Source organism: Lepidochelys olivacea (genome assembly GCF_965140295.1).
Source record: "Lepidochelys olivacea isolate rLepOli2 genome assembly, chromosome: 3".
NCBI classification, from domain to species: domain Eukaryota; kingdom Metazoa; phylum Chordata; order Testudines; family Cheloniidae; genus Lepidochelys; species Lepidochelys olivacea.
In genome coordinates, this window is record NC_140413.1 from 46,269,051 (window position 1) to 46,283,176 (window position 14,126).

At 45.2% G+C, this 14,126-nt stretch overlaps 1 protein-coding gene across 2 annotated transcripts in view; it reads left to right on the forward strand.

Annotated features, from left to right (window-relative positions):
- Positions 1 to 3,577: 3,577 nt before the first annotated feature.
- The window catches only part of LOC311517976 (elongin-A-like), a 35,394-nt gene continuing 24,845 nt past the window's right edge, over positions 3,578 to 14,126 (forward strand). Inside the window, exon 1 of one of the 2 annotated variants that reach the window (XM_084623339.1) lies at positions 3,578 to 3,850. In XM_084623339.1, the coding sequence (XP_084479465.1) occupies positions 3,773 to 3,850 (78 nt within the window). In that variant the 5' untranslated portion in view covers positions 3,578 to 3,772. The remainder of the gene's footprint in view (positions 3,851 to 14,126) is intronic. The other variant, XM_084623338.1, reaches the window with a different exon arrangement.

Sequence of the window (14,126 nt, forward strand, 5' to 3'; positions counted from 1 at the left end):
AGATGCAGACACAGACTGGAATCAGCTCTGCGTGGGAGCACTTAGCTAGGAGAAGGACCAGCACTCATGTGCACACACCCTTTGGGGTATAAACAAAAAATAATATTGTTTTGTGCTGTATAGAAAGATCTGCACAGCGCAAGCTCATAAAAATTCACCCTCTCCCTCAATGTGGAGAGCTATGCACAGCTTTTTACTCCCTGCAGATATGAATTGCAAAACCTGGGTTTTGAAATAAACAAGAAATAAGTTTATTAACTACAAAAGGTAAATTTTAAGTGATTATAAGGGATAGCAAACAGAACAAAGCAGACTACTCAGAAAATAAAACAAAACACACAAACTAAGCTTAATACACTTAAGAAAGAGGTTACAAAGTATGATTTCTCACCCTAAATGTTGTTTTAGGCAAGTTGCAGAGCTTCTGTAGTTTAGAGTTCCAGTTATTTCTCTTTACAGACTGGACCCCATCTCATCCTGGACTCAGCCCTTGCCTTTCCCTTTCCCTTTCCCTTTAGGTGTTTTTAGCTATCTTCCTTCTTGGACTAGGAGGCAATGGAGAAGAGTCCTGATTGCCTTACTTCCCAGCCTTAAATAGAATTTACATAAAGTGGGAATCTTTTGTTTCCCAGTCTGACCCCTTACCTCCTCTTAACGGAAAAACACTGAAAGCCCCAGATGGGCGTCTAATACCAGGTGACCCGATCACCTGACCCTGTAGTGTCAAAGCAGAAAGCCAGTGAGCTTCTCAGGAAGGTGGGAGATTAGTATCTTCCAAGTCTTATTGTTCTTCCTAATGGCCCATTGAGGATGATTACCTACTGTCTGGTGGGTGTTTCCCCAAATACACACACAGTTGTAATTGTTACATTGTCAATATTCCTAACCTCAGATACAGAAATGATATATACACACAAATTGGATAATCACATTCAGTAGATCATAACCTTTCCAATGATACCTCACATGACCCATCTTGCATAAAACATACCTTAGTTATGTTAGTTAGTTAGTTATTCACATCATAACAATATTTCTATGAAGAATATGGGGTGCAGTGTCACAGGGGCATAAGGGACTTCCAGTCACATCGCTTCCTCAGGCCCCCATCATCCATGCCATGCCAGACAGTAGAACTCACTACAACAACTTTATGCCACGCCGCCTGAGGATTCTAATAGGCAGGGAGGATTCTCCAGTGGCCAGCTAAGCAACCTTAATGTTGGACTGGATCTGGATCTATATAAAATTGATTTTATATAATTTTAATTATATAAAAATTTAAAAAAGAAATAAGATAATAAAAAATGCTTAACAGAGCCACCAATAAGGACATATGCCTAAAATGAGTTGCTGTACTACTGTATTGCTGCAACTCTGATCTTACTCCCCATCCCCTACCCTACTGTGTGTCACCTTCATTCTCCTTCACCTCTCACGTCATGTTTGAAGAGCGTAAGGTCTTCCAAGAAGGGATCATGTCCTTTCATATTATTTAGGAAGCACCTGTGTTTGCTACAGAATAATAATATTATTTTTGGACATATCTGGACTTGTCCTTTCTAGCACCCTCTACTGGAGGAGTTTTGCTGTTTGGTGAAAACCTGGAATGCTATCATAGGGAGACACGACAACAAACTTCATGATGATGAGAATATTATAAAAATAATTGACCACCAAATTCGCTCTCTCTAGGTACTTTATATAATTATCATCACCATAGATCCTAATGGATTTTTGTCCTCACTACTCCTGTGAAGTAGGGAAACCTTATCTCCATTTCGCTAAAGGGGAATTGATGTGCAGGTTAAGCAAGGTCACACAGAAAGTATGTGGCTGAGTCCAAAACTGAACCCTGCTCTCTTGAGTCCAGTGCCCAATCCACTAGGTCACCTTTCCACCATGCTGAAGATGGTAGGACTACATAAATTAACTGCATCCAGAGCTTAATTTGTGCTAAGGCTTTCCAGGGCTGAGCCCTGTCACAGCAAGGTTTGGCAGTTGATAGCTCCAGCACCTCTGGGCTTGCTGCATCACTGATGAACATAAAAAAATTGTGTGAGCCCTAGCATTTAATTGCTTGAGCTCCAGCACCTCTTTCATTACAAATTAAGCACTGATGGCACCTACAAATCAATGTCTCTGAAATCATGGCATCTTCAAAGCTTCCTAGGGGTTTTAATGGCTGGTGGAAGGGGCAGGGTCTGCTTTGGTGGTGGTGGTGGTAGCAAGAGCAGCCAGAACATCCTCCACCACTGCCTGGGTATAAACCCTGCCAGGGAGAGGGGCCTGAAGAGTGCTTAATTTGTAATACAAGGGGTGCTGGAGCTCAAGCAATTATATGATAGGGCTCAAGCAATTTTTTTACATTCTTAACTGATGCAGCAAGCTCAGAACTGAACTGCCAAGCAAGCCCAGAACTGAACTTGGCTATGAACTGCCAAGCCAAGCCTTGTGGTGCCAGCGTTCAGTTCTGGCACGCCCTCACACAAATTAAGCCCCACCATAGTGACGATGGTGGTAGTGGTGGTGGATGAGAAGAAAAAGGCAAGCAAAGGCTTTGCCTTCTTCATGTCTGCTCCTTAAATAGAAACAATACTGGAAGAACCCCTCATCCAGTCACTGGGGAGCATAAGAGAAGAGACGGGAGGAATATGGGCTGTTTAGAGAGTCGCAGACTTAACCCAGAGAGCGTAACGAGAGAGCCCAAAATTAACAAGGGGTTGGGGGTGTCCATGTGGGCTCTGCTCCTCCAAGCTGGAGAAAAGACAAACTGGAGCTGGGTGAAAATGTGAGGACAAAATAAAATCATCAACAACAGAGCCGAGTTTTCCTGAAAATGTTCCATTAGGTTGTGGGAGAGACATAGCTTTGATTGGCCCAAGTTGGGGGAGAGAGGCAGGCTGTGCAGCTGAGCTCTGTACAGGCTCCAAAGCTTTGCTCTCTCCAAAGGTGAAAGTAACTTAAAGAACTTACTGGTCCAATGCAGGGCGACCAGGGTCCTGGGCAAGGTTGCAGGGGTGGCTCTGGGCCCCCTGAAGGGGTGGGTGCTTGGGTGGAACTGGCAGAGCTGGGGCCAGAATTCCCCAGACAGCCCTTCAGCGCTGCCTGGCCTGTGCTGCGCTGCTGGGAGCCCCGGGCCCTTTTAAATCGCCTGGACCTGGGGCAGCTGCCCCTTTTGCCCCCGCGTCAGCGGCCCTGCCAGAGCGCTTTAACGTCGGCTGTGTGCCGGCCTGTACTGGCGGCCACTTGCTTACCGGTACCCGGGACTGGCCCACTTTCATCTCCGGCTTTCTCCTCCCACAGAAGTTGGTCCAATTGCAATGCTATGCCCAGCCCTCCCCCACCTGCCCTTCTCTGATCCTGGGACCCACCGGGCTACGACACCACCGCCCACAACCAGAGGGACTTGACAATACAATTCATTGGGGCTCTAGGTGGAGGAAGCGGGTGTGGGGAAGGGAGGAGAGGCGTGCCGAGAGAGGGGGAAAGGCTGGACGGGGAGGAAGGGGCGCCCCCAGGCAGAGCGGGTGGGCGGGCTCAGCAAGCCGTGAGGGCCGGGGCCAGCAAGCGGGGCTCCGGGCGGCCCAGGCTGCCAGGGCTGAGCCCGGGGAGAGGCGCCTCTCAGAGCCCAGCCCCGCCCCGCCAGCGGGCGCGGAGGGACAGGCCCAGGGGCCGCTGCTATAAGAGGCGCCGCCGGGGGGCAGGCGCGGCCCGCCGAGAGCTCGGAGCTGCGCGGGCGCGGGGCTGCTGGGCGCGGCAGGGCTTTGCTATGGCAGAGGCTGCGAGCGTGGTGCCGAGGGTCTTGTATCTGAAAGAGCGGCTCGGCCAGACTCAGGATCCCCAAAAGGTACCGCCTCGCTCCCGCGCCCCGGGAGAGGAGGCTGGAGTCAGCGCCCTGCGGGGGTGCTGGGCTGGGGGCTGTTTCTGGCTGACTGCCCGCCCCCCCCCCCCCCGTGACTCCCGCACACAAGCTGCGGGATCCCTCTGGCAGGTCCCCCTGCAAGGCGAGTTTGTGGTTTCACTGACTTCATTGCCTTCAGCTGATAACCCCTGGCTGCTTTTCACTTAAGCTTCTGCTTCATCCTAGGAGCACCTAGATCCATTTATCCCCCATGGCACTTGTTAGGCCTGAAACTTCCCCTGCTTTAGCATTGCGCAGCCTAGTGCTGAATGGCCTGCGTGGTCCAAGCAGAGCTATTTTTTAAAGTGCCTGAACAAGAAGTTAAAAAGCCATTTTGACAAAAAAAGGAGAGCCATCCTGCTGCAGTCCTGTGGCAATGAGTCGGGGCGGGCAAACTTTTTGGTCCGAGGGCCACATTAGGTTTGCAAAACTGTATGGAGGGCTGGGTAGGGAAGGCTGTGCCTCTCCAAACAGCCTGGCCCCTGCCCTGTATCTGCCTTCTCCTACTTCCTGCCTCCTGACTGCCCCCCTCAGAATCCCTCACCCACCCACCCCTGCCTCTTGTCCCTTGCCTGCCCCCTCCCGGGACCCCCTGCCCCTAACTGCCCCCTGGAATCCCACCCCATCCAACTTCCTCTCCCCCTGACCCCGATCCACACCTCTGCCCCCTGACTGACAGGCCGCCCAAGACTCCATGCCTATCCAAACCCCCCTGCTCCCGCTCCCCTAACTGACCCCCCAGGACCTCCTCCAACTGCCCCTGACTGCCCCCCGGGACCTGTGCCCCTTATCCAACCCCTCTGCCCCCTTACCATTGTGCTCAGAGCACTAGGAGCTCGCAGCCCTGCCACCCAGCCAGAGCCACCACACCGCCAGGCTGCCCAGAAGGAGCGGTGGAGCACAGAGGTGAGGCAGGGGGGATAGCGGGGAGGGGCCGGGGACTAGCCTCCATGGCTGGGAGCTCAAGGGCCAGGCAGGATGGTCCCGTGGGCTGGATGTGGCCCACAGGCCGTGGTTTGCCCACCTCTGCAATGAGTGGATGCCTACTGGAGAGACTCCAATGTCTGTTTGATGTGCACAGCAAGTCTAATAGAAAGACGCCTAGAGGGAGGTGCTACAAACAAGCTTAAAAAGCAATAGGAATAAAATCTTAAGCATTTGTTTTATAATGTACTTTTGAAAGCAAAATATAAAGTCACTGTATATAGTGAAATTTACTTTTAACTAATTAAATTTATCTGATTTAACTTTTACCTTTCAGTTATGTATTAAAGCTTATGTTGATGCAAACTTCAGTGTTTATTCCCATGCCTCTTATATTTAATTTATGTGCTTAATATCTCTAAGGGAAGCCATGATGATGGTATAACAATGATATTGAAATGACCGTTCCATCAGTGCTGCCTTACATGAGTAGCCCTGTTGAATTTAATGAGAGTGCTCACATGTACAGTAGACCCTCAGAGTTACAAACACCTCTGGAACAGAGGTTGTTCATAACTCTGAAATAGTCATAAAATGTTATGGTTGTTCTTTCAAAAGTTTATAACTCAACACTGACTTCATACAACTTTGAAACTTTACTATGCAGGAGAAAAATGCTGCTTTTAACCATCTTAATTTAAATGAAACAAGCATAGAAGCAGTTTCCTTACCTTGTCAAATACTTTTTAAAACTTTCCCTTTTATTTTTTTAGTGGCTTACATTTAACACGGTACTGCAGTGTATTTGTCTCCCCACCCCACCCCTGCTACTGCCTGATTGCTTACTTCTGGTTTCAAATGAGGTGTGTAGTTGATCGGTCAGTTCGTAACTCTGAGGTTCTATTGCATAATATTACTCTTGGTTAGAAGTTTTTGAAGAATCATTTCTTTAGCTAAATCCTGTCTCATTTGTTTTGATATTCCAGTGGTGCTGAGTCTCAGTGTTTTTTTAAGCTAATTTGTAGGAGCAAATTCTCCAACTTCAGAAATAAAAGGATTGACGTGTCAGTACAAGATACTTTCTGAAATTTGGGTGCCTTCTGATGACTGAGGGGGGGAGGTCTTCTGTAAGAACATATCTGTAATGAGTTACTTCATAAACTAATCATAGAATATCAGGGTTGGAAGGGACCTCAGGAGGTCATCTAGTCCAACCTCCTGCTCAAAGCAGGACCAATCCCCAATTAAATCATCCCAGCCAGGGCTTTGTCAAGCCTGACCTTAAAAACGTCAAAGGAAATTCCACCACCTCCCTAGGTAATACATGCCAGTGCTTCACCACCCTCCTAGTGAAAAAGTTTTTCTTAATATCCTACCTAAACCTCCCCCACTGCAACTTGAGACCATTACTCCTCGTTCTATTATCTGCTACCACTGAGAATAGTTTAGATCCATCCTCTTCGGAACCTGCTTTCAGATAGTTGAAAGCAGCTATCAAATCCCCCCTCATTCTCTTCTGCAGACTAAACAATCCCAGTTCTCACAGCCCCTCCTCATAAGACGTGTTCCAGTCCCCTAATCATTTTTGTTGCCCTCTGCTGGACACTTTCCCATTTTTCCACATCTTTCTTGTAGTGTGGGCCCAAAAGTGGACACACTACTCCAGATGAGGCCTCACCAATGTCGAATAGAGGGGAACGATCACGTCCCTCGATCTGCTGGCAGTGCCCCTACCTATACAGCCCAAAATGCCATTGGCCTTTCTGGCAACAAGGGCACACTGACTCATATCCAGCTTCTCGTCCACTGTAACCCATAGGTCCTTTTCTGCAGAACTGCTGCCTAGCCATTCAGTCCCTAGTCTGTAGCGGTTCATAGGATTCTTCCATCCTAAGTGCAGGACTCTGCACTTGTCCTTTTTGAACCTCATCAGATTTCTTTTGGCCCAGTCGTCCAATTTGTCTAGGTCCCTCTGTATCCTATTGCTACCCTCCAGCATATCTACCGCTCCTCCCAGTTTAGTGTCATCTGCAAACTTGCTGAGGGTGCAGTCCACACCATCCTCCAAATCATTAATGAATTAAACTTGAAAAGCTGCCCAAGGTCAGTTGGCCTTTGTTGTAATTTCTCTTTGGTTATTTTGACCTGGAATAGGGCAAGTCATGGTAATTTTATCCAGTTTACAGGGGGATGCTTTTTTTTAAGATCAGGAGACTCTAGAATAGCGGTGGTGGCTTATGATAATAAGGAACAGAAAAGTGAGAAGATCATTAAAACTTGTGACCTCGATATAACCGAGCATCTAAAGCAAACTCGTCTAAGGCCTGGTCTACACTGGGGGATGGGGAGTGGGGTCGATCTCCGTTACGCAACTTCAGCTACTTAGATCTACTTACCGTGGTGTCTTCACTGCGATAAGTCGATGGCTGATGCTCCCCTGTTGACTCCACCTGCGCCTCTTGTCTTGGTGGAGTACCGGAGTTGACGGGACAGTGCTCGGCGGTAGACTTATCGTATCTAGATTAGATGCAATAAATCGATTGCTGCCAGTCAATCCAGCAGGTAATGTAGACAAGCCCAAGGTAACAGACAGTGTTTGTCAGAAGGCTTCTTGGCACTCAGACTAGAAAGCTAAAACATGTTGAGCTTCTGGGGTGCAAACTACTTTGTATTTGATAGTAGTTCTAAGTGTGACAGATGAGCCTTTATGACTTTGCTAATACTATACAACAAAGAGAATGGAACTGTCAGTGTAAGAAAGTTATCACATATTCCAGTCATATAGGAAGGACAAAGCTGCTCCTAAACTTAAAAAGGAATCCAGTAACCAGTAGGATAGCAGGATTGCCCAGGAGTCCTACGAAGTTAGAACTAGATGGAAAGTACCCAGAACCAAACCTCAAACGCAGATCTGTCTGATCTGAAGGATCAGCATTTGACCACTAAAGCAAACTAAGATGAAACCAGACCTGAGAGGGAAGATTAGCAGGATTCCACTGGCTGCTGTTTATCCCTTTACCAGTCACAATATCTTGACAACTAATCGGCATCCAATCTCATGTTTAAAGGAAACTGAGGGTATGTCTATGCTTAAAACGCTACAGCAGTAGAGCTTTGTGAAGACATTACCTACGCCAACAGGAGAAGTTCTCCCATTGCTGAAGGTAATTCACCTCCCCAAGAGGCAGCAGATAGGTCAAGAATCAATAAAGGAATTTTCCTGTTCACCTAGCACTGCCTATACCAAGGGTTAGGTCAGCCTACTTACCTGTCTCAGGGGCACTGTTCCCTCTAAGCTGTGCGTGTGCACACAGATCCTAAACCCGGCGCACACGGCGAAACACCACGCACACAAAAATTTGCACAGAAGAAATTTTTTGCAAACACAACCTGTCAAAAATTAGAGGGACCATTGCTCAGGGGTGTGGATTTTGGATGCAAGTTCCCAGTGTAGACCTGTCCGAAGTATAACATTTAATCAGGCACCATAGTTGAAAGTTACAAGCCTGGACTGAATGTAGTAAGAGGTTAAAGTTCTCAATTTCTGTCATAGCTGTTGTATGCAGAGAACAGCTATAATAATTTTTAAATAACAATCAGTGGTTACTGAACTTAAAACTTGGAACTCATTTATGGTTACATTTTTCTGTCTTCCCTCTCTTGTGTGTGATTTTATACATAATATAAAAATTCATAATTTTATTTAGACACCTGTGTCTTACCCTTGAAATATAAGTGAAGCTATTTGCTATATGTGCTGGCTATGCGAGTCAAAGTAGCAGGTTGTTTTCCTGTGCTGAATGGTTTTTGTTTCTGCAGGCCATATCCTCAGTGACACCTGTGCAACTGTTGCTTGCAAATTATGCTCCCACTTTCAGCTCTTCAAACTCACTAATCATTACTGGCATTACACAGGTGTGACTGCAAGCCTTAGTTGCCCTGTGGAATGTTTATTATTGGTGATGGAAGATCAGAAGGGGGGATCATGTTTGACTTTCAGAGCCCTGGCTGAGTTTGCATGGCTGGCAATTTTAAAACTTGTGTCTATATAACTGGGGGGAGAAGGGGGGAACTTCACAACTTTGGCCAGGATCCACAAAGGGACTTAAGTATTGCATCACTTAGCTTCACAAGTCTTGAGCATCTAGAAAAACATTGGAACAACAATGTGATCTGTAAAGCCCAGTTAAGTACCTGGGCCCGCTATACAATACATGAGGAGAGATGGGCGCCTTAGAATGCGATCCACAAAAGCCATCATGCTAGGCAGAGAGCTGCCTAAGCTAGTCCATGGTGGGAGATGCTGACAAGAGGGGTGTTTCCTAAGCCCTGCCCCTCTCGTGGAGTTAGACATCTAAATCCAGGCTTCCAGGTGGTGCCTGTCTGTTTGTAACCCACAACTGGGAAACCCCTTTCCTGAAATCAGGCAGCTTAGGTGTCTAAGTAATTTCCTGTGAAAATGAGTAAGGCACCTGCCGCAAGCCACCCAAAATGGGGGTGGGGAGAGGAGGAAGTGCTGCCCACATTACAACTTTTAGCCCAGTGGCTAGAGCACTGCTCCTGGGATGTAGGAGACCACAGGTTCAATTCCCCCCTCAGCTTGAGCTGGAGAAGAAGGTTTGAATGACAGTCTCCCTCACCTCTCAGGAGAGTGCTTGAACCCAGTGGTTTTCCAACTTTTCTCTGGCGACCCAGCTGAAGAAAATTGTTGATGTCCGTGACCCAATGGAGCTGGGGATGAGGGGTTTGGGGTGTGTGGGTGGGGGGGGGGGCGCTCTGGTTTTGGAGCAGGGGGTTTGGGTGTTGGAGGGGGTCAGAGCTCTGGGCTGGGGATGGGGGGGGTGGGGTGCCAGAGAGGGCTATGGATTTGGGGAGGGCTCTGGATTTGGGGAAGGGGGTTGGGGTGTGGGGTTGGGGCGTGGGCTTACTTTGGGTGGCTCCTGGTCAGCAGCGCAGTGGGGGTGCTAAGGCAGGCTTCCTGCTTGTTCTGGCATGGTGGACGGCGCTGTGCCCTGGAAGCGGCCAGCAGCAGGTCTGGCTCCTAGGCAGAAGCACACAAGCAGCTCTGTATGGCTTTTGCCTGTAGGCAGCACCCCTCCACCCCAGCTCCCATTTGCCAGGAACCGGCCAATGGGAGTGTGGAGCTAGTGGTCAGGGCGAGGGCAGTGAATGGAGCCCTGTGGCGCCCCCACCTAGGAGCTGGACCTGGTGCTGGCTGTTCCCAGGGTGCAGCACAGTGTCAGAACAGGTAGGGTCTAGCCTGACTTAACAAGGCAGCACCACTGACGGGACTTTTAATGGCCTGGTTGGTGCTGACTAGCACCGCTGCGACCCAGTGCCTTACATTACATGACCCCCCCCCCCCCACCCCTCACCTCATCCTCCTGTTCTGGACAGATTTTGAATGGGACCCAATCTGGTAGGGAGTTTCTAAGCACACCTACAGGATTGGGCCCTATGGGTGAGCTAGGAAGTCAAAGGCCCATCTTCTCCTAGTTCATAGATTGTGCTGGGGGTTAGAAAGGAGATAGGCTTCCGGATGCTTAGAGTGAGGAATCAGTGTGCACATCCAGAGACAGAAACTTAAGCACCTAGAAAACTTCTACTGGAAAAACTTAAGCACTGAGTGAGTTTAGGCACCTACAGAATTAGGTGGCAGCTGAACAAGGGTTTTGGGGAGTGCAGTGGTGGCTGAAAACCAGACTTAGGTGTCTAATTCTAGGGGGTTAGTTGTCCAAGTACCTTTGTGGATCTGGGCCTTTGTGGATCTTAGTCCCTTCCCCTATCCCTTACTGTGTGATTGTTCTAGGCACTGTACAGTCATCTTGGTTTGGTGCCTCTTGTGCTGCCATAATACAGATAATTAGGAAATAACTTTATTTTTTTTATTGATAGGCTTTCTTTACCTTCTATAGGTTTTTCTTTTTAAAAAGAATTTCTGTAGATCACTATCAAATTGTATGGGACTTTCCATAAGAATGTAGCTAATGTCACTTTGTTATAAAATAGCTTAAACGTTTTATCTTTACAAATAGTGGAGGGAATAACATTCTGTAAAATAAAATATTTATGGGAAAAACTACATCAATTTTTGAGTACAGTCCCATGAGTGAAGTATAGTTAGGCCATAATTTGCATTCTCATAGCTGTTAGAGCAAAGCAGAGAAACTAGGACTTTCAGATTTTATTTGAAGACCTGCTAATAACTCTGAGATATTGGGCAAATCACTTAATTTCTCTGCCTTAGTTTGCTTTACATAAAGAAATACCAAAGGAGTATTCTGGAACTAAATTCATGATCGTGGAGAGCTCTGAGGCTGTCAAATGAAAAGTTTAAGTGTATTTTTATTATGCCTTGTTGTATGCTCTAATTTTGGCAAAGGCCATATGTTGATAGGCATTGAATCATGGTTACTTAGGTAAAAATCAGATTTTAAGAAAAAGCTGAAATAAAAGCTGTCTGGCAAACTAGATAGCAAATTTCTTCAGATGACAGCTCAGAAACTACAGGCTTGTTCAATAAGCTACATTTTCTTCTTTGGTCATACCTGTATGAATGTTTGGCTCCTAAATGAGACAGGAACGGTTGCATCTGTGTGTGTTGCTGTCACTGTTCATGCTTTGCACTCTCCTGTATTGGATTGTGAGGTCAGCCATTTTTTTTATTGCTAGAGTCGCTGCTGGCATTTACGTTGCCCATTTATAGTACAAAGTAAATGGAGCTGTCTGTCCTCTGGTATTCCCATACATAGTGACTGATCTCACTGCAGACTCAGCCGTCCCATGCTTTCTAGTGAACAGGAGGTGCTTTCCATAAAAAGGATGGTCAGGGAATCTGATTTATTCTTTTAGTTTAGATTTTTTTTAATGCAATCAGTTGGTTCTTGTGTTAACTTCCTAATTGTATCCTGTATTTCAAGGAAACAAAATTGATATTGCAGCCCTGGTATAGTAACTCTACTGGGGATGAGAACTTTTAAATCTCCTATTAAAATATGTTGGTATGTTATCAGAATTGCTTGCCATCTACATGTACTTGTGGTACATTGGTCTGCTGGTTTTGAAGTGGTGTGTCCAATAGATTTGATGTTGACGTTGCCGATCATACAATAAGTATTCCCTGAAATCTTACTGTAGATCCTTTGTGATAAGTTAATTCACAAAACCAAATTACTTTTCAGAAGTCTATAAAAAATTGAACTGTCTTTAAACTCTTCCTGTTCTGTTCTTAGTGATCAAAACACTTAATTTTACCATGACTCTAGGTTTGACTCTGAAGACCTTTCCTTTACAAAGTTTGAGGAATAAGTTCTAGTTTGTGTCCAGTCATCTTATATGGCTAAATGTCTGAGCTATGTCCTTCTTTTGACTCTTAAAATAAATTTAAAAGAAATAGTGGTGCTATGCAATTTACTTTTATATACTGATTAGAGAAACTATATATAATATATATTTATATTTTTAAATATTGCTAACTTCATTTCTAATAATTTTTACTGAAGGCCTATGAACAAATGCCTTACTTTGTAACCACTGGTGCATCAGATTTTTCTGATGGGTTACTTAGGGAAGAGAACTAATCTAAGTTCAACTCTGTAACTGTTTGATCTACTAAATGGATGGTAATCAGGCCAAGCACTGGGGATGGGGTATTGTAAGGAAAAATATTATTGTCACCTTTTGAGATACAAACTACATACACACTTACAAAATTAGTCTTTTATATATGATGCTGCTTCTGTTGGCTCCCGGAAGCCCTATTGTTAATTATTTAATTAAAACTTCAGTTTGCTTTTGCAATTTTAGAATTACATACAGGAAATTTATAGTCCTTTAAAGGGACACTAATCTTGAAATCACTTTTTTTAAAAAAATGTAAAGTAACAGCTTCAGGTACTATGCCAGTCTGAGTCCCTCTACCAACTCGTGGTTTTACAAGTGTACTTATTTTCTTTTAAAATGTTTCCCCCTTTTTACTGTATAAAAGATCCATGCAGACAGGGAGACTGACAGTATACAGGAGACAGAGTGAAACTGACTATGCACAAAGTAAAATCAAAGGAGGAAAAAACCAGACACTATTTTTTGCTAGTCTTTTGTGTATAGTAACTTTGCTGGTACAAGAGTAGCTAAAAAGCCCATAAAATGTGAGACAGGGTTTGAGTAGCCACATTTAATCTAAAACTATAAATGTCAGCTAATCTATAGTTCACATACAAGGGTCTGCTACTGCCAACAGGTTCTGAACCTTACCTCATGATCTATGCACCTGTACATGTTCCTGGCAAAATCCTCTTGTAATCTGCTGCCTGTAGAGATGGGCATGACTAAAAGGATAGCTCAAATACTCCCAAACTTTGGATGAGTTAAAAGCATAGATTTGAAGCTTGTGCTTGGAGTCCATCATTAATTCTTTCCTCACAGGTTTAATATAGTACAAGAAAAAAGGCCTTTGGAAAGGGAAGGGCAGGGAGGCTGTTTTTAAAGTGTGGTTATGGCTAGCAAAGTGACTCTGAGAATGATACTTTTGTGAGTTGTATTATCAAATTGCTTAAAATAATTTTTTTGTTCTTTTTTGCAAGTCTAAACAAAGTTTTGGGGTTTTTTGGGCCAGAATTGACTAGAAGCTCAGTTTATTATCTGAAAATCAAGCTGTGGGGTTTTTTCTGCTTTGCTTGCCAATGAAAAATATTTGGATTCAGAACAGGGCTGATATGTTATGTGCATGTGAAACAGAATAACAATGGCTCTCCCTCTTCCTCAAAAAGAAACAATAACTTGGAATAAAAACTTGGAGCCTTATCCTACCTTTAACTCAGGCTGCATTTCCTTTGAATTAAAAGGGAGTTTTGTAATTTTGTGCCCCTGTCTGAGGAAGAGTCAGTAATTTGCATATGGGGAGATCTAGTGGGAAACTTACTACTCTGGCATATGACACACTCTGTATCAGTGACTGGAGATCTCCAAGCCAGGTGTGGTGATGGAATATGCAAATAGTCTCTATTGTAGGATCTCGTTTGGCCTCATTTCTACAGTGATGCCACTGATATTTACTGGACTTTTGTGTATACCTTCTAAATTGAAGGGTGCAGCTGAAATACTTCTATGGAGCTGTACAGCTAAACTTGCCAAACTTGTCCTTGGCTGGAAAGATTATTCAAGGGGCAACAGAATAGAGTTCATAATCAATAGGCCAAAACTGCTAACTCTCAGTAAAATAGAAGTTACTCACCCAAGATCAAATACACCAGTCGAAGAAGATTGGAATGTCAGAAACACAAAACTAAGGAAGTAAGTG